Below are 27774 nucleotides of genomic sequence, written 5' to 3' on the forward strand. Positions count from 1 at the left end.
TATTGAGGTGAAATTCACAAAACAGTCATTAAAAAGTGAACAATTCAGCATATTCAGTGTTGTTCACCCACTACCTCTAGTTCCAAAACATTTCCAACTCCCACCAAAGGAAACGCTATACCCAATAAGCAGTTACTCCCCATTTCTTCCCCACCCTCCCACTCAGCCCCTGGCAACCACATATCTATTTTTTTATCTCTGTGGAATTACCTTTTCTGGCTATTTCACATGAATGGAATCATACAAAACGTGACCTTTAGTATCTGGCTTCTCTAATCCTTTTTGTAGGAGAGCCGTTAGGTCAATCGCTTTAAAAGCAAAGTCTCCAGCACTTGAAGTGAAGAGCAGACAAGTTTTCAAGTCTAAGAAACCCTTCCTTAGACCGTAACAGTGGGTAGCCCATCTGACTGTTGCAGGTGATGTTTCCTGATCCGAAGGAAAGAGACGCTCAAAACCTTACAGCTCAGCATGACAGCGCAGCACACGTTAACTTGTATAAGCGTGGATTCTAGACCCATCCTTTACTTACGCATTCTCAAAAATGGGGATCTGCTGCTTGTGGCTTTGTAACACATCGAGTTGGCTAGGCTGAACTACATTTTCCAGCATTCCCTTCCCTGTCTGTTTCCAGTTAGGGTGTGCCACCACAGGAGAGGCTTCTGTGCGGATCTGGAGGTGGAAGTGCAGCAGCCGCAGCCGTTTGTGCTTGCGGGGCTGGGCGGGCACTTTTGCTGTCTGCGGGCGGCGCTGTTACTGTGGGGCAGCAGTTGGGCCCGCAACTGCTATACCTTCCCTGGGATCCTCCTGCAGCTTCTCAGACTCCTGGGCCAGGTGTGTGTTCAGCTGTGTGACAAAGGCCACCAGTGAGCTTCCCCTGCAGGTCATCCACTTCCTCAGGTTGGAGGCGGTGAGAACTGGTGGGGGTTCCAGTCCATCCTCATGGGCTCCAGCTCATCCTTGCTCCCCCTCCCCTCACTTTTTATCCATCTTCCCTTCCCCACTGCCTGCCCCCCCCACTACAAGGTCAAAGCCCTGTATTGAATCCCACATGTAGATCAGACAGGTGGACAGACTGGGAGACTATATACTCCTAGTGGCTCTGCTTCTCTAAATGAACCCTCATACACTAGTTAGGTCACCACTGTTTATTTGAAGATCAGACAATAACTTCAGCACAATTTAGCGAATTAAACTCCTCTTTCTTCAATAGCAAGAGGGTTGATCCGGAAAGGAACCAAATATGAGGTTACCTGGAATTGCAAAGGCCATTGCAAAGTACAGGAGCAAAAGATGGAATCTGATCCCCTTAGAGCAGGCTTTCTCCGCACTACTAACATTTGGGGCCGGATAAGTCTTTGTTGTAGGGAGCTGCCTGTGCATTGTAGGATCGTTAGGAGCATCCCAGGCCTCTATCCACTAGATGCCAGGAGCTCCATCCAGTTGTGGCAACAAAAAGTGTCTCCAGGCTTCCCTGGTGGCGCAGCGGTTAAGAATCTGCCTGCCAGTGCAGGGGACACGGGCTCGAGTTCTGGTCTAGGAAGATCCCACATGCCGCGGAGCAACTAAGCCCGTGTGCCACAACTATTGAAGCCCACGCACCTAGCCCGTGCTCCGCAACGAAGACAAGCCACTGCAACGAGAAGCCCGCGCACCGCAACAAAGAGTAACCCCTGCTCGCCGCAACTAGAGAAAACCCGCGCACAGCAACGAAGACCCAACACAGCCAATAAATAAATAGATAGATAAATAATAAATTCTTAAAAAAAAAAAGCATGTCCAGATATTGACACGTCTCCTGGGGGGCAAAATTGCCTCCAGATGAGAACCACATTGCCTTAAAGCCTGCTGTGTGCCTCTGTACGAGCGTCTTCTCTTTCCCCTACCACTTCACCCACTCCACACAGCCACGTGAGCACAGAATCCTACAAGATCTGAGAGAATCGTGCCCTCCCCTCACAGATTAAGACAGTGAGTCCAGAGAGAAGGGGACTCGCCCAGCACCACACAGCTTGTCAGCGGTAGAGCTGGGACGAGAGGCCAGGTCTTTAGCCAGGGGGCAGTGCTCCCTCTGTTAACCACACGGCCCTGCTTTGCCGTAAGCACTGTTACTCCACAACCTGAAGTGTTGACAGGCTGCTGAATGCTGTCACCAAGGCAGATTTGTAGTGGTCCCAAGAGACGGGGCAAATGCTTCACTGTTCTGTACAAAATAACTGGGAGGGAAAGAGAAGGCACCAAGAAAGAAGCAGCTTTATTAGGAGTCTAGGCATGTCTGGGAAACCCAGTTCAGTCACAGAGAAGAAAGGCTAATATTGGTACAGGAACACAGGAAACTGGCATTACAGAATATCCTCTCGAAAACCAACCAAGAAACTAAAACCTCCACCTTAATGCCTAACAGAAAAGCTGCTAAGTTTAGCCCTGGTGAAACTTGGGGAAGGTCCTAGTGAAATAATGAGATTTGTGCAGAAAAGGAGAGCTTGCTCCAGCAATGCTGAATCTGAGCTCCATATAAGGTTAGGGGTCTGGGTGGGAGGGAAAGGTAAGGGGGATGCTCTCATCTCTCACACAAGGCCACCTCGGGGTGCAAGTGAGAGAGGAACCACAGTTTTTGTACAAAGGGAAGACCATGGCAGCAGAGGGACGCTGGCAATCTCTGTCATGAGGCGGAGGACTCTGTACAGTGTGAGGGCGCCTCCAACAGGTCCTGGCAACACTGGCAGCGCTTCCTGAGGCCTCTTGGGAGACAGCCATTCTGGTTCTGTCCTGACTTCCTTCAGAGCAAAACTGCCAATGTCCAGCACCAAGTCCAGGGTCATAATTAGCTGAGGGGAATGGAGTGGCCACCCTATGATACCTGTACCTCTCAGTCGAGGAGACTTCCTTTCTGGAGCAGTTTCCGCAGACCGAGAGAGATCTTGCCCAATATGGGCCCAGTCTAGAAATTATTCCCACCTTCACATGAGCACCAGGTGGAGAGAGTCTCTCATGAGGCAAAGCTTTAGATCTTGCCCCTCAGATGACGGCCCCTGGACAAAAGATCGGTCTGAAGCTGTCGGTGCCCAGGTGCTAGTCTCTGTCCCACGGGTAGCAGGCACTGCCTGCTGACGATGGGCCCAAGCGATGTGATGCTTAACTCTCCCAAGAAGAGCGCTCTCTACTTTCACAGGCAGGAAAGGAAGAAATGAGGCAGGTTTCAAGGGAGCTGATACCACTTAATTCTTCCATCGAATTTGCTGTGAAAAAAACAAACAACGATCAGTTTTTCACTGATCCTTACAGATAGGCAGAGGGAATTCGATAAAACAAGGCCCACAGCTAGGTAATGTAAGGAAAAGAAGGATGGAGGGGGGAGGCTGAGAAAAAAAAATTTTTAATGTGGGTGGGGGGGAGTTCATTTATTTAGAGATGGATTAAATTCCTATTCTGTATCTTACAAGCCTGATTTAGGGCATTTATTCTGGTTATGCCTGCCTGAGGACAAAGATTCACTAGCTGTAGCTTGTGCAAGGTTCCAAAATATCTAACAGGGACCTAAGCTCCACGTTAACAGTAAGCTCAGCAATTTTCTGCTATGAGAGATGAGTCAGCTGTGTTCCCCAAATAGCTAAAATCTATTTCACCCACTTCTTTCTCCCAACAGGAAAGTCACATCCAGCCCCAGGAAACTATGCAGTTTGGATATTCTGAATGTGTAACGTTTCTTTCTGGACTCCCAGTAGTTAGTCCTTCCTGCCTGCTAGGTTTAACAATGATCAGAGGGCTACAATTGTCAGCCAAGGTCCCCACATCACCCTTATGTCATCCCACATCTCAGGAGTGACTTCTGCTGTTCTAACCAGTGCTTTTGACCTGTAGGCCCATAGGAGACCCTTATCAAGAGATCCACAGGCTTGGCTGACAGCAATCCCATCCAGGCCGTGGGAATATAAACTCAGTGCTACTGTATGAACTGTCTACTGACACTGCTGGAGGTGTAAGCTGCAGCTGCTCACCGAGCTGCTGAGAATGGCGTCAATCTTCTCCTCCTCGGCAGATCCTTTATCCACCTTGCTTCTGTACGCCAGCAACTGCTGACGATCCTTCAGGTCCCGGCAAGTCTATCACCAAAACAGACAACAATAGAAACCACCAATCAGCCTTCTCCAGAAGGGCCTTTCTCCTTTTGTCACTCCCGTTTTGAGCTAAGGTTCAAGGAGAAGCCAGGAAGCTACAGTGGGATGACCGTGGGGTCAAGCACCCACTGAACTTCATGCTGAAGAGAAGTCTACAGAGGTTACGTGGCTTGATTCAGTTCTATGAATTCTCCGAGTGCAACGAATTTATAAAAGCAGAGAGAAACCAGTCAGAGGGCTGGGAAAATCATACAGGAGTGCGGGTCTCCAAACTAATTCTTGCCAGACCACTTTATCCACTGAGTTGAAACTGAGAGATGAACCTCAGGATCTAGGACTTGAGACTATAATCTCCCACTTTCCACTGAGGTCTAACTCAGGGTTTTCATTTCTTACGGACTCACATCAATGACGACATCATGACACTTGAACTTGGTGGCTAAGTTCAACTTTGTGTCCACATCTTCCACCAGATTGACATACTCCTGTAATATCTGTGAAAAGAAGTACTTCTGATTAATGATTCCCAGATGTATTAAACCCAGAGCTCTGAAAGGTAGAAAAATATCCTGAAGAAGGAAAAGAGTCAGTATCTGCAGTCTACAATTCCCATCATCAACCACAGGACTAGTTTTGCAGAGGGAAACGAGGTAGACTCTCTGCAGCACCTCCATGCTCCCCCAGGAAAGAAGGGCCCATTCCTCCTTATCCCGGAGCTAGATCCCCATGCCAGCAACAGGTGTGCCCTAGACCTGACCCCGTGCTGTGCCCCCTTGCTCCTTGATGTCCTTTCTCATTAAGTTCTCTTTTTGCGTCATTTGAATAGTATGTCAGTACTCCACCCGGGCTAAACACAGTAGATGTTCCTCAGAGAGGGTAGACTGGGATTACTTCTTAAGGGCAGAGGAGAACTTCCTTCCCCGGCCTTTTCTATGTCAAGGTGCAGTACAGCCATTATGCTGCCTTAAAGATAAGACCAGAGCAGGTCAAGTCTCCCATCGCTGAGCACTAGAGGCTGAAAGTTAGGTTTCCTAGAAGATCCTGTACCCTCTAAGAGCCATTACCTGGACAGGGGCACTGTTCTTGTGCAAAATTTCCACAACCCGATGGAAGCCAATGGGTGCTCTCTTCTTGGTATAGCCCAGCCAGTTCTGAAAAAGGAAGATGGGGCAGCCGTGGGTAGGCCAGACATCTGAGCTAATCTCCCTACGTTTTATGGTCAGACTAGAATAACATGGTGATGAGGAGTGGATGAATGGGAGGGGAGGGAGAGAGAAATGAAGAGAGATGAGGGTTTCAAACAAGTCAAGGAACTCAGGAGGGTGGAAAAGAGTCAGAGGTATGAAATAAGTTCTTAGATCTATAGGCACTAATGCAAAAAAATGTCTGTGAAATATGGCTAAATAAAAGAAGCAATTTACTTAACAATCCTTGCAGTATGAACTTATCTGGGTAGACTGATCCTACCCTTTACAGCTTTATATTCATCTAAATGTTTACTTGTCAGTTCATGAGGAAAGGTCTGGAAAGCCACCCGTCAAGCTTTTCACAGTGCTTTGCCCTGAGAAAGGAACCGGTGGACAGTGAAAGAGGAACTTCACTCTTTACCCTCTACACTGTCATATTGTGTTTGATTTTGACACAGGCATATATTGCTTTGGTAGTTAATGTAGCCAGTTAAACAAAAAACTGTCAAACCCATAATGGAAAAATGGATATTTAAACATAAAACTAAGAGAGACATGACAACCAAATGTAATGTAAGATCCTTGACTGGATCCTGACAGCAAACAAAAACAAACAAAAAACAGCTCTAAAGAGCTAATTTATGTGTATGATAATATTCTTATATTAATGTTACGTTTCTTGAGAATGATAATATTGTGGTTACAAATGAGATAAATGCCTAAGTAATTAAAGGAAAAGTATCCTATCTGCAACTTACTTTCAAATGTTTCAGCAAACGAAAAAAGCATATGGCAAAAGTGTTAACAAATTAGTGAAGCAGCTGAAGACTGTTAACTATTCTTTCAGCTTTTCTTTAGGTTTGAAACTTTGGAAAATAAAAATCTGAAGGAAAAATGTCTACCAGTAACTAGAACTTGAGACTCCCAGGAGGCATGGGATGACAAGATGGTATCTCCAAGGCATCAGCGGCATGGAACAGTCCCAGGGCACCCACCTTTGTGGTAAAGAGGGCATCGACATCATGCCAGGCCCGAAGCTTGGCGCGAGCAGCCAGGGCTGTCAGCACATACTGTTTTTCTGGGATCTAGAAAGCAGAGGCCAGGGGAAATTAAAGAGAAGTAGAAATGCATCAGGGGAGGTGCTTGAGAATTCTGGAAAGATAGGCAAAAATACTCCCTGGTGTTGATTCTGCCTCTTAAAATCCACAAATCTCTCAGGTTTCCAAGACCCAGCACTGCTGCAGGCCATTCAGTTAAAGCCTTCCCTCACTTCCCACAAACTTACTCCATTTTCCCCTTAACCTTGAACGTTAAGGGACTTACTACTGTGCAGGGATAGAAAGCAACATCCACTCCATGCAGTTACTCTGATACTACTTTTACCAAACACTGACTAATTTATATCTACCTTAAATGTCTTCTTCAAGTTGACCGGACTGCTGAATGTGCCCTAGGATGAAAGTGAAGAAGGAATTTTAGTGGTATTTCTCAAATACTACCAATCTCCCCTTTTCTTTTCCACTACATAGACAGTCTACATTTCACTTTGTAACCATTCAAACCCAGAAATTAATTTAAGAGAAAAGCTCCATCAGGTCTAATTGGATATCACCATAACCCAGCTTAAGAGGACTGGATTAATAGGTATGGTGTATTTCCCAACTTTATGCTAATCCTATGATCATTATGATCATGCCCACCTATGGTCATTAAATTTACACCTCTTCAAAAAAAATTTTTTAAGTACCCACAAGTAACTATCCCCCACTGCTCTTCTCTATACTGTGCGAATCCATTTGAAACTATGGACCTTTGAACAGAGACTGCTATGGGAGCAGCACTGCTGCATGCCAGCTCACTGGAAGCCATGCAAACCCTTACAGACCTCTTTTCTCCTCTTGGTTCACCCCTGCTGAGAGCCAGGAAGGCTTCCCAGATGGATTGCCGAGAATTATGCGCACCCATTGTAAATAGGATATGCTGAAGTACTGGCTTTGAAATATGCTCGTCTTGTGCAGTGAGGATGTGTGGGGCCTTTCTTTCACGTTCTGCCTGTACCTCAGCCTCTGTGTAGTGGTAGAAGCAGGAGTAGAAAAGCGTCGTCACTAACGGCATGTTGAGGATAGAAGCTTTGCGGGGGTGCTTCCGGAAGATTTCAGTCTGTCCTGCTGATTCTAGATGTCGATCATTTGCCTGTGGTGGCGTGAGCCAAGTGAAAAAAAGAACAATGTCCATGGAGTAGAGGCAGGAGAGAAGCCTTTACTATTACAGCAGTTGTGCTTCCTACCCTAGGAAAGAGGCAAAGAAGAGAAAACGAAAAGAAATTGCCTAGGATAGCCCAGAGGAGCTTAAAATCCAGAAAATGATGACAGGTCCAAGTTGGATGGAGGAAGACCAGAGAAATAGTGATGAAATGGAGTTCTGGGATAAAGAGGAAATACTTCCAGGTTAATAGCAAGTGAGAAGAAAAAGGATGCCTGAAGACAATGGACAGAGGCTACCACGTAGAGAGAAAGAATGAAAGGCTCTTAGAAAATGTAACAGGAAATGACCTATGTGGGCAGAGCAGAAGTCTCCTAGCTGCTGAATGGCAGTGAGCTTTGGCACTGAAGCAGAAAGTGTAGAGATGAGGAGTCTAACCTCGATAATGATCTGACGTTCCAGGAGCGTGTAATGGTCTTGTATGTGTGCAGAATCTTCTGCTGAAAACGGCAAACTGGGAGAGGGCCAGAAGGTTAGTACCTCATTCTCTACTCAAACAGAAAACAAACCCAACTAAACCAAATCACCACTGTAAGCATAAAAAACTCATGGGGCTTCATAAATCTAATCTCAGTTCACCTTTAGAGCATCCCTGAAAGGCAGAGAGAGAGAAAGCAGAAAACAGAGGAGACCGTTGGCTGGGATTTTATATTTAAGGTTTTGTCAATTTGAGAGGGAGCCTGAAAGTCCACGAAATATACACAGTCACTGGTGATTCTGCTGAGGAATGAATTAGAATCCCCTCATTGTGGGAGTTGGAATGCTTGATGAACAAGTCACTTAGCTAGTGAGTGAGCCTAGCCAGCTGCCTGTCATCCACATCCCCATGAAGCACAGCGGTTCCTGTCATTGCTTAATGTCAATGCTTAACTCTCCTTAAGGGGCACTTACATCTGTTAGCAATTTTTTTTTTTGAGCAATTTTTATTGGGGTATAGTTGCTTTACCATGTTGTGTTAGTTTCTGCTGTACAGCAAAGTGAATCATGTTAGCCATTTTTTAATGCAGAGTAATAAGGTAAAATCAAGTTACACAGCACGGCAGTATGTTTGTAGATTAGTAAAGATGTCAGAGCTCTACATAATGTCAAGGGTCCCATCTTCAGCACTACATTATATTTTTACACGTGAAGAAGTTGAGGGACAAACAGTGTCTTGCCTAAAAGCTATATGGTAAGTCAATGAGTAAGGCCAGGAATAGAAGCCAGATTTTAAACTCCCAGTTCCCAGACCTTCCTTCAGAAAGTGCTGCCTTATTCCCCTACTCCACTCACTCCAGGAAGAATTCTGAAATTCAGCTACACTCTCCCAGATAAGTGTGATCCCCAGCCAGTTTTTGGAAGAGATAAAGAAGACAGCAAAAGGTTCCAGTTACTTCACTATTCTAACTTCTCTTTGTTTACGAGAGGCCATACGACGTATCACCTCAGTAGCTGATAAAGTTAAAATTACGGATTACATTGAAATAAACAAATTTCTAAATGTGAAACCTGGAAATCATGTCACATGAGGAATGACTAAAACAACTGTGACCACTGAACCTCAAGCAAGGTCTACTAGGTAGACTCCACACCTGTCTTGACAGATACAGGGAAGCAAGTTTTAGCTCAATATAAGGAAGCACTTTCCAATAATGAAGGCTGTCTGACAATAAAATAAGCTACCTCCCTGAGAACTGTGTGCCCCATCACTGGAAGAATAATATGTGGGGCTGGTTTTTACAGGGATTTATATTCTGAATGAAAGCTGGACTCAATCAGTAGTTCTTGGACTGTGGAGTTTCAAGGACCAGTAACACTGAAAATAATATATAAGGTAAAATGTTGCCAACTTTTTCTTTTAATACATAAGGTCACACAAAAAAAATTATAACCCATTTTTCTACCAAAAAGGGGGTGGAGGAAGAGGGGGAAAAAAAATCCCAGAATAAAAGGCAGTCTTTCAAATTAAATAAATATAGCTTTAGGAGAAAACTCTCTACATTGTCCTTATTATTCTCAACTTACCACCTATCAGAGAAAACTCTGTGGGGACTAGTGTTTGGAACCACTGAATGAGATGATCATTAACGATGCTTGTATGACCCATTGTTAGCCTTTCCCTGCAACCATCTATCCATTCTACCCTTTTTTAGTCTCTTCATTGCTCTGTATAAGAGTATTTATAGCTAAAAACATTTCTCCCCCACTTACCCAATGCAGGTCTTAAGAAATTCTTTTCGTTTCTCGGGGTCCTGAATGTTCAAATGCTCTCGATAATGGGTTAGCTACAAAATAGAGAGAGAGGCTTTGAGCTATTTCTTTTCCTCAGAAGGGCAAGGTAGCTCTGTAAGTAGATTTCCCATGCTTAAAAACTAAATTCTCATTACCAGAGATTCCTTTGTGAATAGATGAGGGGGCAGGGGGTGGGGAGGAGGGCAAAGAATGATTCAAAATTATTATCTCTAACTGCATTATCCAATATGTTAGCCACTAGCCACTAGTTTCAAGAAAAAGTTGTTCTTAGGAAATCTTCATATTCTACAGGGATAAACTAAAAGCAGACTATCAGCTTTGCCAATTCCAAAGTTTACAAGGTTGAAAAACTCCAAATTGATATACAACAGCATGCATGATAAATCACCTTCAATTCAAACATAATACAGAATATGAAGAAAATATGAAAGTTTTAGATAAAAATAAGTTATGCAAAACATTTATTTTCACTGATTAATCAAACTTCAAAATAACAAACTTTATAAGAATGCTATTTGAAGAAAATTCCTTATAGTTTAGAACCTACAGAAATTAAAAATGTAAACAAAAAGTTTTTCAAAATGATTACTACAGATTCCTAATCATTTTGAGTAGATTTAGATAAAGGGTTTTTGAGATTTTCCCATGCCTTGAATATTAAGTACAAGTTCCTTTTACAAAATGTTACTGAAAAACATTTTCCTGACTTATATTCTGTTGCGTAAAGAAGGTTAAAAATATATTACCACCAATGTGTGGTTCAGCGACTAAAAGGACAATCCCGACATTGACAGCACTGAGAAATTCTTAACCCTGCACTGTAATGTTCAACTTTTTAAATGATCACTGAAGTCTGAATAATACAATTACATTTTTGGTAAAATTTCAGATTTATTCTTGTGTTCCAGGAGTTTCTTCTCTAATGGTGAAAATCTGCCCCAAATCAATTTTAACACTTAGTCATTGAGGCTTCAGCCAAAATATGTATTGGCTGCACCACCAGCAGCCTGACCTATCTTCCTTCATGACCTGTATCTGGTTTCTTATCCCTCTTTGCTTTCAGTATTATCTTTAGTATTAGAAGCCAAAACCCCAAAGCTCCAACAAACCAAGAATTGAAAACAACTAGAAATTAAGAGACAAATTCCAAATTGACCAGGCCAGTTTTCATTCAGCTATTAAAAAAAAATTATTCATAAGCCCAATCAAAACAGCATATAAAAAGAAACAAAATGGTACATCATTTGGATTGTTTTTAGGCTTCCCAGATGCCTTTCTCTCCTGGATATAATCAGTACCAAAGGAAAGAAAATATTCAATCAGTCTGGGATCTTGGAGGCTGGGTTTTGGCTTAGACTTCTGTTAAAGAGGCCCCCAACTGAAACAAAGGCCACACTTACCGCAAGCTCTTCTGTTCTATCTAGGAACCTGGGAAGAAGCAGAAGGCAGCAGGGCATTTTTATTTATTGATGTGTGGCAGTATAACCTCACAAAATAGGATGACTGCTCTAAAAGAAACACAATTCAAACTCATTTGCCTCTAGACATAAGATAAGCCCTTCTCTTCTTAAACTCTCTACTAATCAGCAACCCCTTGAGAACACATGGTGGATCAGGTATCATCGTTCCCCCATCTACCTAGCTGAGCAAAGAGCAGGGACAAGAAGACACTGCAGGGCACTAACAACTGTAATGTTAACAGATCTGACAGAAAGGCTCAGAGCCTCCGCAAAACCTTAGCCCACAGCAGTCTTCTGGTTTTGTTTTTTTTTTTTAAATACAGCTGAAGAGTTTTTTTTTTTTTTAATAAATGTATTTATTTATTTCTGGCTGCGTTGGGTCTTCGTTGCTGCACGCGGGCTTTCTCTGGTTGTGGCGAGCGGGGGCTACTCTTCATTGCGGTGCACAGGCTTCTCATTGTGGTGGCTTCTCTTGTTGCGGAGCACGGGCTCTAGGCACGCAGGCTTCAGTAGCTGTGGCTTGCAGGCTCCGTAGTTGTGGCTCACGGGATCTAGAGCGCAGGCTCAGTAGTTGTGGCGCACGGGCTTAGTTGCTCCACGGCATATGGGATCTTCCTGGACCAGGGCTCGAACCCGTGTTCACTGCATTGGCAGGCAGATTCTTAACCACTGCGCCACCAGGGAAGCCCTGGGTTTTTTTGTGTTTTTTTGTGTTTGTTTTTTTTTTTTGCGGTACGCGGGCCTCTCACTGTTGTGGCCTCTCCCGTTGCGGAGCACAGGCTCCGGACGCGCAGGCTCAGCGGCCATGGCTCACGGGCCCAGCCGCTCAGCAGCATGTGAGATCCTCCCGGACCGGGGCACGAACCCGCATCCCCTACATCAGCAGGCGGACTCTCAACCACTGCACCACCAGGAAAGCCCCCTGTTTTTTTTTTTTAAAGATGAAAACACTCTTCTCTGTCAGTACAATCTTGGAAACAGTTTGTCTATACTGCCCTCTGTTGTTTTCAGGTACAGCACACAATGTGTTTGGTCTCTCCCCAAAGGTGATAAGGCCTTGGAGAACAAGGACTTGTCTTCTGATTCCTTCTTACCCTGAATGGACCACTATAATTAACATCACTAATTTGGCATAGAGGTGATACTTAATAAAGCCTTGTTGATTAGGAGGGAAAGAAGGAAGGAAAGAAGGAAGGAGGGAGGGAGGAAAGGGTTGGGGGAACAACCTGTCTTGATGAACATGTCTTCTGCAAATTCCTGGCTAACCATCTGTAACCTTGACCCTGCCCAGGTGACCTGCTTTCCCCACCTTAGTCTTCAGGGCAGCTCATCACTGTGCTGAAGCCATGGGGTAAATGAAGTTACCTTGGGCCACATGGCAGCCTAAACAGAGGTTCCAACCCCTTCCCTGATACTGAAGAAAGGACATAAAATAGTCCCTACCAGTTGAAATGAGACAGGGAAGAAACACATGACCGAAGACAGCCGCCCCCAGTAGATATGCCTACCTCTTGCCTCTCTACCTATCAGAATCCTACCTAGTCTCACAGGCCCAACTCAATTCCTAATCACTTCCGTGAGGCTCTCCACAGATATCCTGATTGAAAATTATATTTGCTTCTTCTGCTCTTCCACTGTACTTCTCACTGGCATCACTGGGGACCAAGTAATAAAAGATACCTTTATTCTAGGTCTTTTGTAAGAAAATACTTAATACTACAGACTACGCGTTATGCTGAGTGCTTTACACACACGAACTCTTTTCATCTTCATAATGACCTGTGGGGTGGGTATCATCATCTCCATTTTACAGATGTGAAAACTGATGCTTGGAGAGGTTGAGTAACTTGCTCAAGGTCACGCTATGAACTAAGTGGTGGAGACAATATTCAACGCAGGTGCTTGACTCCAGGGCCTGGTTCTTAACCACCTGTTGCACGGTCACTTTATCACAGGTTGTGGTACATTATTAGTTATCCCATCACGTTTCTTTTTTCTTTCTTTTTTTTTTTTTGGCCGTGCTGTGCGGCTTGCAGGATTTTAATTCCCTAACCCGGACTGAACCCTGGCCAGGGCAGTGAAAGTGCCAAGTCCTAACCACTGGATCGCCAAGGAATTCTCCCATCACGTCTCAATATCCTGTCTGATAAGCATTTCCATAAAAGAGGGGCAGTGTCTTCTCTTTCTTTGTATTATCGCCCAGAGTGCTTTGAACAAAGTACTGAACGAACTTTATCAGTTCTTACCTCAAGAGGTCCAAAAGCAGCTTTTGATCCCCTATCTCCTTAAGGAAGTGAATGAGATGTCTCAGGGCAACCTGCCGCACCTCCAGCTCTCGGAAGAGGATCTCTAGCAGGCAGGAAGGAGTTAAATGGGGAAAGATTAAAGCCTATTACTCAATAGGAAATTGCTCTCCCTACTCACACATTCCAAACATGATCTCCTCAAAATCCGTCAGAAGCTAGGAATGGTTTTCTATGGTGCCCATCCCTATGGCTCAACCCACCAGCAACACATACTCCATGGTCCAGGGCGATGCTTAGCCTTTGTGTTAACTACCAGTTCTCACCAACCCAAACATCAGGCACTGAGCATGGACTTTCACGTCCTCAAACCCACACAGACATCTGTCTGTCCAATAAATGGAGGGGCTTTGTGGTTACTGTAGTTATCACCGTAAAGGAAGAACGACTGCCCTCAGGGTTGTGATGTGTATTCAGAAGTCTCAGGCCACCCCAGCTGTCCCTAAAGTAGACTTGATGCTGGTAAACTGTGGTATGAAAGCCACAATGCCATTCTCCCTTCAAATGTAGTAGACACCTTACTGAGTGAAGATTTCCCTCAAACCACGCTCACCTGTGCTCAATGTCCTCTTCAGGAAGATCAGAACCTAGAGGAACAAGAGAACCAAGAATGAATTATCCTGTGTAACCTTCCAAACACAAGGCCCTGCCTGAGCACCTGGTGTCTAGGAATGAGGCCAGCAACTCATCAGGAATCTCTGCCGGTCTATACAACAGGTTTCTCCGTGTGATAGGAGGACAGGTGATGGACCCAAGGAATGAGCCACGTCTTGGGAGTCCAGCCCCTACTGGTGAGAGGCACCTCCCTCCCTGTGTGAGAAGCTGCTCTCACATCTCTCCTCCGACGCCAAGTGGCCAACCTACTGCTTCTGGGTCATAACCAAGAGTGCCACACACAATGCATATCCTGCCAGCTAAGCCTCAGAACACATACTTCTGAGAATCTTCCACTTCAAGAGGAAACCCAGGGTCTCTACTTGACATTACCAACAAGGACCCACCGTATAGCACAGAAAACTAGACCCAATAGAATCTGAAAAAGAATAGCTACATATATAACTGAATCACTCCACTGTACACCCGAAACTAACACAGCACTGTAAATCAACTCTACTTCAAAGAAATAGATTTAAAAAAAAATCTATCCTGATTAGACTTGCAGAAACTAATGAAAACAATACTTAAACAACAAACAAAACCCACAACTCACCGCAGTAATGACGTTTCCATCATGCATGCTTACTGCTTCTTCTAGGAGTTGTAGCTTGTCCTGTAAGGAGCGGAATCTTTCCAGGGAGCAGACCTGGCAGAGTAAGAACAGAATTGGTGTGCAGGGAAGAAGACAATTTCCTATATTCTTTTGTCACTGGATACTGAAGAATGGGCAAGAATAAACTAAAATGTCCCCAAGGAGAGCTCCTTTGTTTTTACACAACAGCCCCCAGCACTCTATGAGCCAAGAGGTTCCCATCACACCCTCCCTAGTTCAGCCTTATGCCCTAGAAGATGCTGATGTCCTGATGAACTCTGGCCAAAGTCAACAAGGAGAGAGCTCACTTGTTCTCTTTTCCTCTTTTTCTTTAAATCTGGTTTTTCGGTTTGTTTGTTTGGTTGTTTTTTTTCAAACCCTGTGTCAAGGGTCGCCTTTCAGTAGGTCGCAGCGAGGGAGCTGCTCTGCTACGAATGACATGCTGACCCAGAAGCAGGTCGTCTACGAATAGTTTAGGACCAGGTTCCCCAGGAACGTGTGTTGTGTGATGGGCAAGGCGGTGGCCGCCTTTCCAGAAGCACCCCATGTCCTAGGACGAAGGGCTCTCTGCACCGGCCCCCGGCCCCGAAGTGCCGCAGGGTATGCCACGCTACCGGGGACAGTGGGAGACCAGCTATCTGAGGCCAACTTGTTCTCTTTTTAATGAGGCATAATTTACATAGCATAAAATCTACCCTATTTAAGTGTACAGTTCAGTGAGTTTGGCAAGTAAATAATTCCACGTAACTACTACCACAATCAAGATACAGAACATTTCCATCACCCCAGAAAGTTCCCTTGTCCGCTCTGATGTCAATACCCTTCTCCCATCACTACCCCACAACAACCACTGATCTGTTTTGTCACTAAAATTTTGCCTTTTCTAGACTTTCAGAAAATCAGAATCATACAATATGTACTCCTTTGTACCTGGCTTTTCACTCAATATAATGTTTCTGAGATGGACCTATATCTTGTGGTATTAGTAGTTTGCTCCTATTTACTGGTGAGTAGTTTTCCATTGTATGGGCATACCACAATTTTTTAATCCACTTACTTACTGATGGATATTTGAGTTATTTCCACTTTAGGGGCTGTAACAAATAAAGTTACTATGAACATCTGTGTACAAGTCTTTGTATGAACATATTTTCATTCCTCCTGGACTGTAAATGTCTAGTAGTGAAACTAAATGTGTTTAATTTTGTAAGAAACTGTCAGACTACTTTCCAAAGTAGTTTTACTATTCTACCTTCCTGCTTGCACTGTATGAGAGTTCCAGCTGCTCCGCATCCTCCCAATGCGTGGCAAGATCAGTATTTTTAAATTTAGCCATTATAGCGGTTGTATAGTGATATCTCAGTTTTAATTCATGTTTTCTTGATAACTGATAATGTTGAGCATCTTTTCAAGTGCTTATTGGCCATTCATGTATCTTTTTTGTGATATAACTAGTCAAATCTTGAGCCAATTTTTATTTATTTATTTTAAAAGATTTATTTATTTATTATTTATTTATTTGATTTATTTTTGGCTGCGTCAGGTCTTAGTTGTGGCACACGGGATCTTGGTTGAGGTATGCAGGATCTTTCGTTGCCACGTGGGCTCTTCGTTGCGGTGCGTGGGCTTCTCTCTAGTTGTGGCATGTGGGTTTTCTCTCTCTAGTTGTGGTGTGCAGGCTCCAGGGTGTGTGGGCTCTGTAGTTGTGGCACACGAGTTCCAGAGTGTGTGGGCTCTGTAGTTTGCAGAACACAGGCTCTCTAGTTGAGGCACACGAGCTCAGTAGTTGTGCCTCGTGGGCTTAGTTGACCCATGGCATGTGGGATCTTAGTTCCCTGACCAGGGATCAAACCTGCGTCCCCTGCATAGTAAGGCAGATTCTTTGCCACTGGACCACCAGTGAAGTCCCCTTGAGCCAATTTTTAAATTGGATTGTTTGGGACTTCCCTAGTGGCATAGCAGTTAAGAATCTGCCTGCCAACGCAGAGGACATGGGTTTGATCCCTGGTCCAGGAAGATCCCACATGCTGCGGAACAACTAAGCCCGTGTGCCACAACTACTGAAGCCTGTGCACCTAGAGCCCGCCTGCTACAACTGCTGAAGCCCACGCACCTAGAGCCTGTGCTCCACAACAAGGGAAGCCACCACAATGAGAAGCCAGCGCACTGCAACGAAGAGTAGCCCACGTTTGCCGCAACTAGAGGAAGCCTGTGCACAGAGACAAAGACCCAACGCAGCCAAAAAGATTTTTAGAAGTTTAAGAAAAAATAAATTGGATTGTATGTCTTCTTATTACTGAAGATAATTCATTATTTTTATATACATATTCTGGATAAAATCCTTTATGACACATGTATTTTGCAAATATTTTCTCCCAGCTATGGTCTTTTTGTGGTTTCTTTCGTTTGTTTGTTTGTTTGAATTTATTTTATTTAATTTATTTTAGGCTGCATTGGGTCTTCGTTGCTGCGTGAGGGCTTTCTCTAACTGCATCAAGTGGGGGCTACTCTTCGTTGAGGTGTGCAGGCTTCTCATTGCGGTGGTTTCTCTCGATGTGGAGCACGGGCTCTAGGCACGCAGGCTTCAGTAGTTGTGGCTTGCGGGCTCTAGAGTGCAGGCTCAGTAGTTGTGGCACATGGGCTTAGTTGCTCCATGGCATGTGGGATCTTCCCGGACCAGGGCTCGAACCCATGTCCCCTGCATTGGCAGGCGGATTCTTAACCACTGCACCACCAGGGAAGCCCATCTTTTTGTGTTTTTAACAGTGTTTTTTTGTTTTGTTTTGTTTTTGTTTTGTTTTGTCTTTTGCGGTACGCGGGCCTCTCACCACTGCGGCCTCTCCCCCTGCGGAGCACAGGCTCCGGACTCACAGGCCCAGCGGCCATGGCTCACGGGCCCAGCCGCTCCGCAGCACGTGGCATCCTCCCGGACCGGGGCATGAACCCGTGTCCCCTGCATCGGCAGGCGGACTCCCAACCACTGCGCCACCAGGGAAGCCCTAACAGTGTTTTAAAAGAACAAAAGTTCTTAATTTTGGTGAAGTCCATCTTTTCAATTTTTCCCTTTGTTTGATGGTTTATGTGTGCTTAGGTAATAAGTCTTTGCCTAACCCAAGGTCACAAAGATTTTCACCTATATTGTCTTCTAGTTTTATAGTTTTAGCACTTATTCTACATTTAGGTTTATGATCCATTTTGATCCATTAATTATTATGATGTCAATTCTCCCAAAATTGGTATATAGATTCAATGCAATCCCAATCAAAATCCCAGCAGCTCTTTTGTAGACACTAACAAGCTGATAGTAAAATTTATATGGAAATACAAAGAATCTAGAATATCTGAAATAATTTTGGAAGAGAAGAATAAAGCTGAATAACTTATATTACCTGATTTCAAGATTTACTACAAAGCTACAATAATCAAGGCCTTGGTAATGGCATAAGGATAGACAAATAAATCAATCAACTAGAAGAGAGTCCAAAAAGAGACCTACATATATATGGTCAATGCATTTTTGACAAGGGCACCAAAGTAATTCAATGCAGAAAGAATAGTCTTTTCAACAAATACTGCTGGAACAAACGGAGAACCACATGGGAAAAAATGAATGTCAATTTTTACCTCACACCATATACAAAAGTTAACTCACAATGGATCAGACCTAAACATAAAAGATTGTTCTCACTCTTAAAGGCACTACTTTTCACTCTCATCCATCACTCTTTTCCCCCTTCCCCATCAAAGCAACACTAAACCCTGGAGAATCAGAAATTTTGCAGCTGACTTGTCATCTTAGTGGATTGATTTTCCTCCTGAAAACCACTTCATTTAACAAATATAACTGAAGAGAAAGGTCAAGCTGCCCAGCTTCCAAAAAAATCTCACAAGAATTCTCTCCCCAGTGGCCTTACCTTGCCCTTCCGAAGGCGTCGCACTGTGTCACTGGGGCTCCAATCATTGCTGTAATCCTGAAATATTAGCAACGCGTGAATCCCAGGAAGTTAAGGGATCAGAATTATAAGTGTGCCCGCTCCTCATCTCAAACTCATAATCTTAGTCCCTAAAGGGAATATATTTTGTGGAAGGAAATGGATGAAAAAACAAGAACTGGCATGGTCTTGTTCTGAGTTTCTTAAGGAACTAGAACAGAGACAATACAGGCAGGAGGAGTTGGATCATACAGGGAATGGATCAACTAACAAAACCAGCAACGCTATGCCTAAGTGGTTCAGGATTTCAACCCCTAAATGCAGTTTTGGGACTCTAATTAGTGGCTTTGCCAACAGAGGGAAAGAGAGAAACATGTTCCTTTTTTGAACCTTATGATATCATTTCTTCCTTTTGAATCGATTTGCTTTTTTATGTGCTTCATGGGAATATGAGTTCCACCAAGCTTCCAGACCACAGTGATGATCAAAAGTACAACCTAAAAAAAGGCAGCATAATGGGTAAGGAAAGTGTGCCAGGACTGAATCAGAAAATAGAGGTTCTGAGTCCAAGTTCTACCATTTAACTAGCTGTGAGACTCCAGGCAAGTTCTAATGTTTAAAAATCCAGTTTTCTTACCTATAAAAGGGGTTTAAAATCATACCTGCTCAAAGATTTGAGAAAATCAAGCAAGATAACATACATCAAAGTATGTCAAACTGTGTAAAGATATAACACAGTGTAGGATATAACTCACCCTATACTCCCCCTTGGGTCTCCCTAGCTCTGGAGCATAGCTCTTGGCAGGTGTGTCCGACAGAGCTGAAAAAGAACAGGCAACTGATTCAGAAGGGCACCGTCTCCTGCCATTCCCTTCCTCTACTGCTTCCTTCTCAGGAACATTTTTTTTTCATTTGGCCCCCAAGGCATCATTATGGCCCAAAGTAGATCCCATTCCTCCCCCAAAGACAGCAACCCTAGAAGTTACCCTTTGCTCCTATAACCAGAATGGTCTTGACCTCCTTGCTCAGCATCAGAAAATCTTTCTAATAATGATGATGGAGTCAGAAGAAATGTCATCATCTAATTATCACTTGTCCCCATGACTCCCCAGGTTGTACCCCAGATCAGTAACATCTCCCACAGTGATCAAGAGGGTCAATGCCTACCATCAGAGAGGGACTGGAAACTTCCAGGTCTAGTTCTCCCTAAAGGTAAAGTACACATAAGGTCAACAGTTCAAGTCAGAGCCATTCAGACTTGGTTAAGGATTCAGTGCACATAGAACTTTTTTATGCAATATGAGAACTTAAGGCTTAAAAAAGTTTTTATTCAACTTCAGAAATTTGAGGTGCTACAAAAAAAAAGGCACTGAGGAACAGTTTTTAAAATTGTGGTTCAAATATACATAACATAAACTTTACCATTTTTAAGTACACAGTTCAGTGGTACTGAGTACATCCACACTGTACAATCATCACTACTATCCATCTCCAGAAACTTCTCATCATCCCAAACTGAGACTCTGTACCCATTAAACACGAACTCCCATTCCTCCTCACTCTCATCCCCTGGTAACCACTATTCTACTTTCTATCTCTATGAATCTGACTATTCTAGGTATCTCATAGAAATGGAATCATACAGTATATGTCGTTGTATGTCTGGCTTAATTCACTTAGCATAATGTCCTCAAGGTTCATCCATGTTGTAGCATGTATGAGAATTCTTATCCTTTTTAATGCTGCATAATATTCCACTGCATATACATGCCACATTTTGCTTATTCATTCTTCAGTCAATGGACATTTGGGTTGTTTCCATATTGTGGCTATTATGAATAATGGTATTATGAACACTGGTGTATAAATACGTGTTCAAGTCCCTGCTTTGAACTCTTTTTGGTATATACCTATAAGTGGACTGCTGGACCATATGATTGTTCTATGTTGAATTTTTTGAGGAACTACCAAACTGTCTTCCACAGTGGTTGTACCATTTTATACTCCCACCAGCAGTGCACAAGGATTTCCAACAGAAACGCACAGGGGTAGGAAGGAATTTTGACCTAGGCAAATTTCTTCAACTGAATCTGTCTCAGGGTTAATGTCAGTTTTCTTCATCATGTTCTAGAAACCCAGTCCAAGCCCTGTGAATTCCCCTCATCTCTGCCCTTCCTGATCCCCAACTGCCAGCTCTAAAGACTTTTTTTTTTTTTTTTTTGCGATACGCGGGCCTCTCACTGTTGTGGCCTCTCCCGTTGCGGAGCACAGGATCCAGATGCGCAGGCTCAGCGGCCATGGCTCACGGGCCCAGCCACTCCGCGGCACGTGGGAATCTTCCCGGACTGGGGCATGAACCCGTGTCCCCTGCATCGGCAGGCGGACTCAACCACTGCGCCACCAGGGAAGCCCTCTAAAGATTTTTTGTCCCTCAATAATCTTTTTCTTACAGAGTAAATGAAAATTATAGCCTCAGTGGTTTTTAAAAAAAAAAGAAAAGGACTCCCTGTCCCTTTAACCATCACTCTTTACCTCTAAAAAAGCTGCTCAGGGAGTAGGTAGAAGCAGGTTTGGGTAGCTGTGTGTAGGAGGAGAAGCTGTTTCGGTTCTTTAGCTGTTCACGCTCATGGTTTGACCCACTACTACTAGCAGTCTCTTTGATGGACCATGAGATACCTGCAAGATAATAAGATCTAGATCAGTAATTCTCATCCAAAATAATGCCTTGGCATCCAGCATTCCAATAAACTCTAAAAGCTTTTCATTAGAGGCTCTGGTCCCTTGTCAACATGAACTTAAAAAATTGGGAATCAAATAGACCAATCAACAGAAAAAAAGGGGCAAAGGAACTGAATAAATGGATCACAGAAGAGGAAATACAAGTGGCTATTAAACATGTGAAAAGATGCTCAACCTCACTCTTAGTAAGAGAATGACACAACATAAAAGTACACTGAGATACCACTGGCCCCCTATAAGATTGGCAAAGACCCAGAAGTTTGGTAATACCCTGTGTTGCCAAGGCTGTGGTGGAGAAAGGAATACTCTGACACTGCTGGTGTGAGTGCAAACTGGTGCAACCCCTGTGGAAGGCAACTTGGCAATATCTAACCAACACAGATGCAAATACTCTCTGCCAGTAATTCCACTCTAGGAATTGATCTTTCGGATACTCTTATCTGGGCAAAATACAAGGTTATTGACTGCAATATAAACAACAAAAGATTGGAAACAATCTAAAGTTCATCAACAGTGGACTGGTTAAATAAATTATGAGAACGCCATACAATGTATACTATGCTGCTATTTTTAAAAAGGGAGAGGCAGAATGACAAAGCTCTTTATGTCCTGTTATGGAAAGATCTTCAAGCTATACTGTCAAGTGAAAAGAGCAGGGTATAATGTATGCTACCACTGGTGTAAAAAAGGGAGTAAAAATATATATTCCTATATGTATTTCCAAATGCAAAAAGAATCTTTAGATGAATACACAGAAAGCAAACAACAGCAGTTGTATTTTGGGTGGCCAGGGCCTGAGAACTGTGCAGATGCATGACAGTGGGGGAGGGAAACTTTTCACTGTGTGCCTTAAATACTTATTACTTTTAAAATCATGTGACAGTATCTCCCAGTTTAAAAAAAAAACCTTGGACGTCCCTGGTGGCGCAGTGGTTGAGAATCTGCCTGCCAATGCAGGGGACACGGGTTTGAGCCCTGGTCTGGGAAGATCCCACAGGCCGCAGAGCAACTAGGCCCGTGAGCCACAACTACTGAGCCTGCGCGTATGGAGCCTGTGCTCCGCAACAAGAGAGGCCGCAATAGTGAGAGGCCCACGCACCGTGATGAAGGGTGGCCCCCACTTGCCGCAACTAGAGAAAGTCCTCGCACAGAAACGAAGACCCAACACAGCCAAAAAAAAAAATAATTAATTAAAAAAACATCCCCCCAATGAATTAGCAGAGTTAAAAAAAAAAAAAACTTAAAAAATACACTTAAAAGTCAGATGAAGGGACTTCCCTGGTGGTGCAGTGGTAAAGAATCTGCCTGCCGGGCTTCCCTGGTGGTGCAGTGGTTGAGAGTCTGCCTGCCGATGCAGGGGACGCGGGTTTGTGCCCCGGTCTGGGAAGACCCCACATGCCGCGGAGCAGCTGGCCCCATGAGCCATGGCCACTGAGCCTGCGCGTCTGGAGCCTGTGCTCCACAACGGGAGAGGCCACAACAGTGAGAGGCCCACGTACCGCAAAAAAAAAAAAAAAAAAAGAAAAAAAAAAGGAAAAGAATCTGCCTGCCAATGCCAGGGACATGGGTTTGAGCCCTGGTCCGGGAAGATCCCACATGCCGTGAAGCAACTAAGCCTGCGCTCCACAACTACTCAGCCCGCACTTTTAGAGCCTGTGCACCACAACTACTGAGCCTGTGCTGTAGAGCCCGCGAGCCTAGAGCTCGGCAACAAGAAGCCCAAGCACGGCAGTGAGAAGCCCGAGCACCGCCTGCCAGCAGCAACGAAGGCCCAAGGCGGCATGCATAAATAAATAAATAAATAAATAAATGGGGAAAAAAAAAAGTCAGATGGACTCTGCAAAGGTGTTAAGTGGTATTATAGAACAGCTAGGCAGTGAGACTTGGTGGCTAAGGAAATCAGTCCTGCTAGCCAGTTATGAGCATTTCAGTCAGCAGTTCCCAAATATGACTGCATATCAGAAGCATTTGTAGTGCTTATTATCAATTGAGACCCCACCCTACCCCCCAACCACCCCCATTCCTAAGACCTACTGAAGTGGTGCCTCTGGAGTGAAGCCTAGAAATCTAATTTTAACAAGCAGCCCAAGTAAGTCTGAAATAGCCAGCCAAGCATTAGCCCTAGGGTAGCAGGCCTAGATAGCCGTATGGAAACTACTGCTGTATTTCCCCAGTATCTTCTCCTGGGTTAAATTTCCAGATGTATGCTCATCTGAAAATAGTTTAGCCTCATTCCCTTTCCTGACAAGTATTGAGGAGACTTTACTAGTGGTAAGAACCCTGAATAATTAATCCTTCCTAGGGCCTCTTCTACTTACTTCCCACAGGTTCCCCGCTCCAGCTGACTCTCTCCAGGTCATCGTCATCATCATCATCCACGAAGTCTCGAAGGCTATTCACCGCCCGCTTGGATTCCTTTAACTGCAGACAGACATAAGGCAGGGCACTCAGGCAGTCACCACTTCTCACCTCTCTCTCTGACAGCCAAGAAGGCTGAGGAACTGGGACTTGAAGATGGCCAACATTTTCACCCTCTGCAACTGAAAGCCTAGCCTGCTAGACATTTCCCAAGAAAACAATTTGCTTTTTAGCCAACACTGGAGTCCAGTGGCAAAAGGTTAGGAGGAATCAAAACCGCTTTTGAATTCTAATCACACTCCTGGTATTGACTTGCTTTGTAGTGAGGTTATCCATTTCTCCAAAAATGAATCTGCTTCCCCGTTTGTAAAATAGACACAATAAAGACAAACTTCCAATCCAGTTCATCCTTCAAAAATAATAAATTGGGCTTCCCTGTGGCGCAGTGGTTGAGAGTCCGCCTGCCGATGCAGGGGATGCAGGTTTGTGCCCCGGTCCGGGAAGATCCCACATGCCGTGGAGCGGCTGGGCCTGTGAGCCATGGCCGGGCCTGTGCGTCCAGAGCCTGTGCTCCGCAACGGGAGAGGCCACAACAGTGAGAGGCCCACGTACCACAAAAAAATAAATAAATAAAATAATAATAATAATAATAAATTATATCACATGATAAAAGACTTAGGGTTCTTGGAAAAAAAACCTCAAAGAAATGAATCATCTTAAGAATGTAAAGGAAAAAGGGCAGAGAGTTGGTTTTTACAATCCCCCTCTTTTCTCAGGGTTCTTTTCCATGAAGATTTTTCTAAAGATCTGACTGAAAACACTTCTGAGCCTCATGGAGACAGGTTACTGAGGATGCAAGGGGAAGGGTACACAGTGGAAGAGGGTGAGACCTTCAGCAATTGTTCACGGAAACCTACCTGTGACAGCTCATCATCTTCGTCATCAAAGGTGAAAGCCTTGAACTTGGAGCTATTCCAATACTCCTCCTCATCACCCTTTGTCCGATTCATCTGGAGTGAGAGGAAGATAGATATATGTCCCTTTCTGGAGTCCCCTCAAAAGAGCTCCAAAAGCTTTAAGTTCCTAGACTACAAACTCCCCACAGTAATCAGGGATGTATGAAAGTGTCTGGTAAAGCAAATACTGAACATGCCATATAAAATCAGATCCTTGGGTCTCCAATCAAATCATACTTTTGATCCTCTGATTACCCACAAGTAGTCATTCATTCCTAGAGCAGCTACTTTCTTCATGGCACTTTCTCAGGTGTTGTAAGGAATATTTAAAGTGCAAAAAATAGTCCCCCTCTGAAGGATCCTACAACAGAACTCGGGTATTCAGCATAAGTTATGTATAAAGGTAATAGTACAAAGCAGACAAGTGTTAAAAGAATGCATCACGAACTTTGCTGAATATACAATATCAATCAAAGCATGAATAAAACAGATAATAACTGCATTCATGTACTCAACATATATCTATTGAGTGCCATCTCTGAGGCACTGTTCTAGGCTCTGGGAATACTACAGTGAATAAAACTGACATATATCTTGCTCTCATGTGTGCTTGTTAAATGCCTGAAGGCAAGCAAGCAATTAAAGGAAGCTAAATTATCCCCCTTGTATCTTCAAATCATGATTAATTTATTAACAAGTATTGTCCAAAATGTGGGAAATGAGGGCATGGCCAAAAAAGTATATAAAGAATCAGTCAAAACACGACAAGTCCCTCTCATAACTACTCTAAAATTAGATTTCACCCCGAAAAAAAAGTTTTGCCTTAGAATTACAGACTAAACTATCAATGCCAACTGGATTAGAGTGAAAACTGATGTAAGCCAAGAACCAGGTACGGAACCTTCCACAGCACCCAAAATAACTCCAAAGGCTACAAAGTGTCAAATTCTAAAATATCAATTTGCTTTTTCTTTCATCTCAGTAGCACCTTTCTCAATAGAAGGTTAAGAAACACTCATCATGGCAGCCCCATTGAGGCTCCCAATGGTCCTTAACACACTGTGTTTTCAGGGGATCTAGGGATGGCAAAGGTAGGAAGAGAATTTTTTACTATCTGATCCTTTCCCATTGCAGATATCACTAATTGATTTCTACTGAACCCAAATATGGCTTAAAAATCTTTTTGTATATTTAATCCAGGGAGTCAAAACCAAATAAAAAAGCTAGCAGAAACAATAAAATCATCACTTATATTGGAAGAAGCATAGGCTTTGTAGTCAGGCAGACTTGAATTCAAATGTCGCTTCTCCAATTCTGAGCAAACTGGGTAAATACTGTTATTTACTCCTAAGCCTTGGAGAAAGTGATATCCTACCTCACAGGGTTGCAGTGAAGAATAGGAGTCAAGAAACAGCTAACAAAGTGCCGAGTATAAAGTAAATACTAAATGTTAGTTGTTTATAGTATAGGATATCTTCTGCCATCTTTCTATCTCGGCCATCTGCAAAATTTGGGCATAACAACAGAAACCTACCTTTTAAGACTGGTGTGAGGCTTAAACCAGTTAAAACAATACATGTAAAGCACATGTGCTGACAGAAAATTAATGTTCAGTATTAATTTTTATTATTAATAAATCACTATCTTAGAAAAAGCTAGAAGAATATTTCAAAGCATTCCTGAAGCTTAAAAATTTTGATACAAAAATTCTGAGTAGCCATCACAAACACTGAAGGTGTGCATACTGCAGGTAAATGCCTCTGGTACAGATGCCGGTTTATAAAGCACTTTGTAATCCTCAGAACAACCCTGTAACACAGGCTTGGCAGATTCCATTTCACTGATGAGGGAAATGAGACAAAAAAGGATTAATTATCAAAGTATTAAGCTAAAGCTAGCTGCTCCTAGCTAATCCAGGTTTTCTGTCTCCTGGGTCATTTCCACTCTGATTTGCATGGTCCTTTTATCACTCTAGGGAAAACGAGGGCAGGTCATTACTACAGTAAGTAAATAAATGTAAATATCTACGGATAGGCATAGAATGTGTCTAACAAACCCAAAAATCCACCAGAGGATTTCTGGAATCTTCTTTAACCATGCAACAGCAGTGGACACCTGACACTAATCTGTACTTCTAGCGCCAAGTCAGAACACAGATTTACTTAGCAAGTAAAAAGATAATGATTTAATGGTTCTAGAATTTATAAAGCAACCAGGTACAATTTTAAGAGGGACTGAGAAAGCTGCTTCAACATGATTTAAAATATTTCAAAGGCTTGTCCTTGTCACTTGTTTACTGAGATCCCATCATATAGGGTAGTAGATCCGAGGGAAGAACAGGACACGACAAAGAAAGGAAAACGATTCAACCAAAAATATCTATAACCAACACGCTCCCGGCCTTAGGACACCCCAGAAACCAGCTACTGAGAAGTTACATTCGGATTCATTTATCAGTTTTAGAGCCAGGTTAAGAACTGAGACGAGGAAATGTGGGTTAAACTAGGAAGACTCTACGGGCGAACGTCCAGGAAACACGGATCAACCGCAGTGGCCAGAGCCCAGAACCCTGGTACAGTAAATGCTCGTTCAAAATCAGTTGTCCGGGCTTACTCGCGACCCCAACCCCGAGTGGACAGCGGCTCCCAGCCCACGGGTCGCCGGGACTGGAGTAACAGAGTCAGGCCTGGGTGGTCTAGGGACGCCTCAGAGAACAGGGTGAAAGGATATGGATGCGGAGAGGCTTGACTTGGCCAGATATGTGGCCCAAGGGCTTTGGGACACCCTCACCTCTTCCACACCGAGCCCTCCCTGTCAGGTCAGCGTCAGAGTCCTCAGCCGTTGCACCGGCCTTTCTAGACAGGTTATGCGGCATAGAAAAGAGGCGGAAAGGGATAGTCCCGGGGAGAGGCGGTCGGCTGTGGAGACGAGGACCGTGGGGTCAAAAAAGAGGCCGCAGGGCATGCTGGAAGTTGTAGTTC

At 43.8% G+C, this 27774-nt stretch overlaps 1 protein-coding gene across 2 annotated transcripts; it reads right to left on the minus strand.

Moving 5' to 3' along the window:
- Nucleotides 1-2232: 2232 nt before the first annotated feature.
- On the minus strand, nt 2233-27699 carry VIPAS39 (VPS33B interacting protein, apical-basolateral polarity regulator, spe-39 homolog). Of its 2 annotated transcripts, XM_081230305.1 has the most exons (20): nt 27584-27699; nt 24755-24847; nt 23798-23900; nt 21273-21416; nt 19908-19946; nt 19496-19560; nt 18723-18779; nt 14770-14862; nt 14113-14146; nt 13503-13605; nt 11197-11224; nt 9755-9828; nt 7943-8018; nt 7361-7495; nt 6711-6752; nt 6298-6387; nt 5180-5266; nt 4520-4609; nt 3996-4100; nt 2233-3236 (listed from the first exon to the last, which is right to left on the minus strand). In XM_081230305.1, exons 2-20 carry the CDS (start codon nt 24845-24847, stop codon nt 3216-3218), a joined length of 1479 nt encoding a protein of 492 aa, XP_081086431.1. In that variant the 5' UTR covers nt 27584-27699; the 3' UTR covers nt 2233-3215. The 2 variants fall into 2 exon arrangements, with proteins under 2 accessions (XP_081086431.1, XP_081086432.1); XM_081230306.1 differs by lacking the exon at nt 19908-19946.
- Nucleotides 27700-27774: the final 75 nt, after the last annotated feature.

Source organism: Mesoplodon bidens, assembly GCF_964165515.1.
Source record: "Mesoplodon bidens genome assembly, chromosome: 3".
In the NCBI taxonomy this organism is placed as follows: domain Eukaryota; kingdom Metazoa; phylum Chordata; class Mammalia; order Artiodactyla; family Ziphiidae; genus Mesoplodon; species Mesoplodon bidens.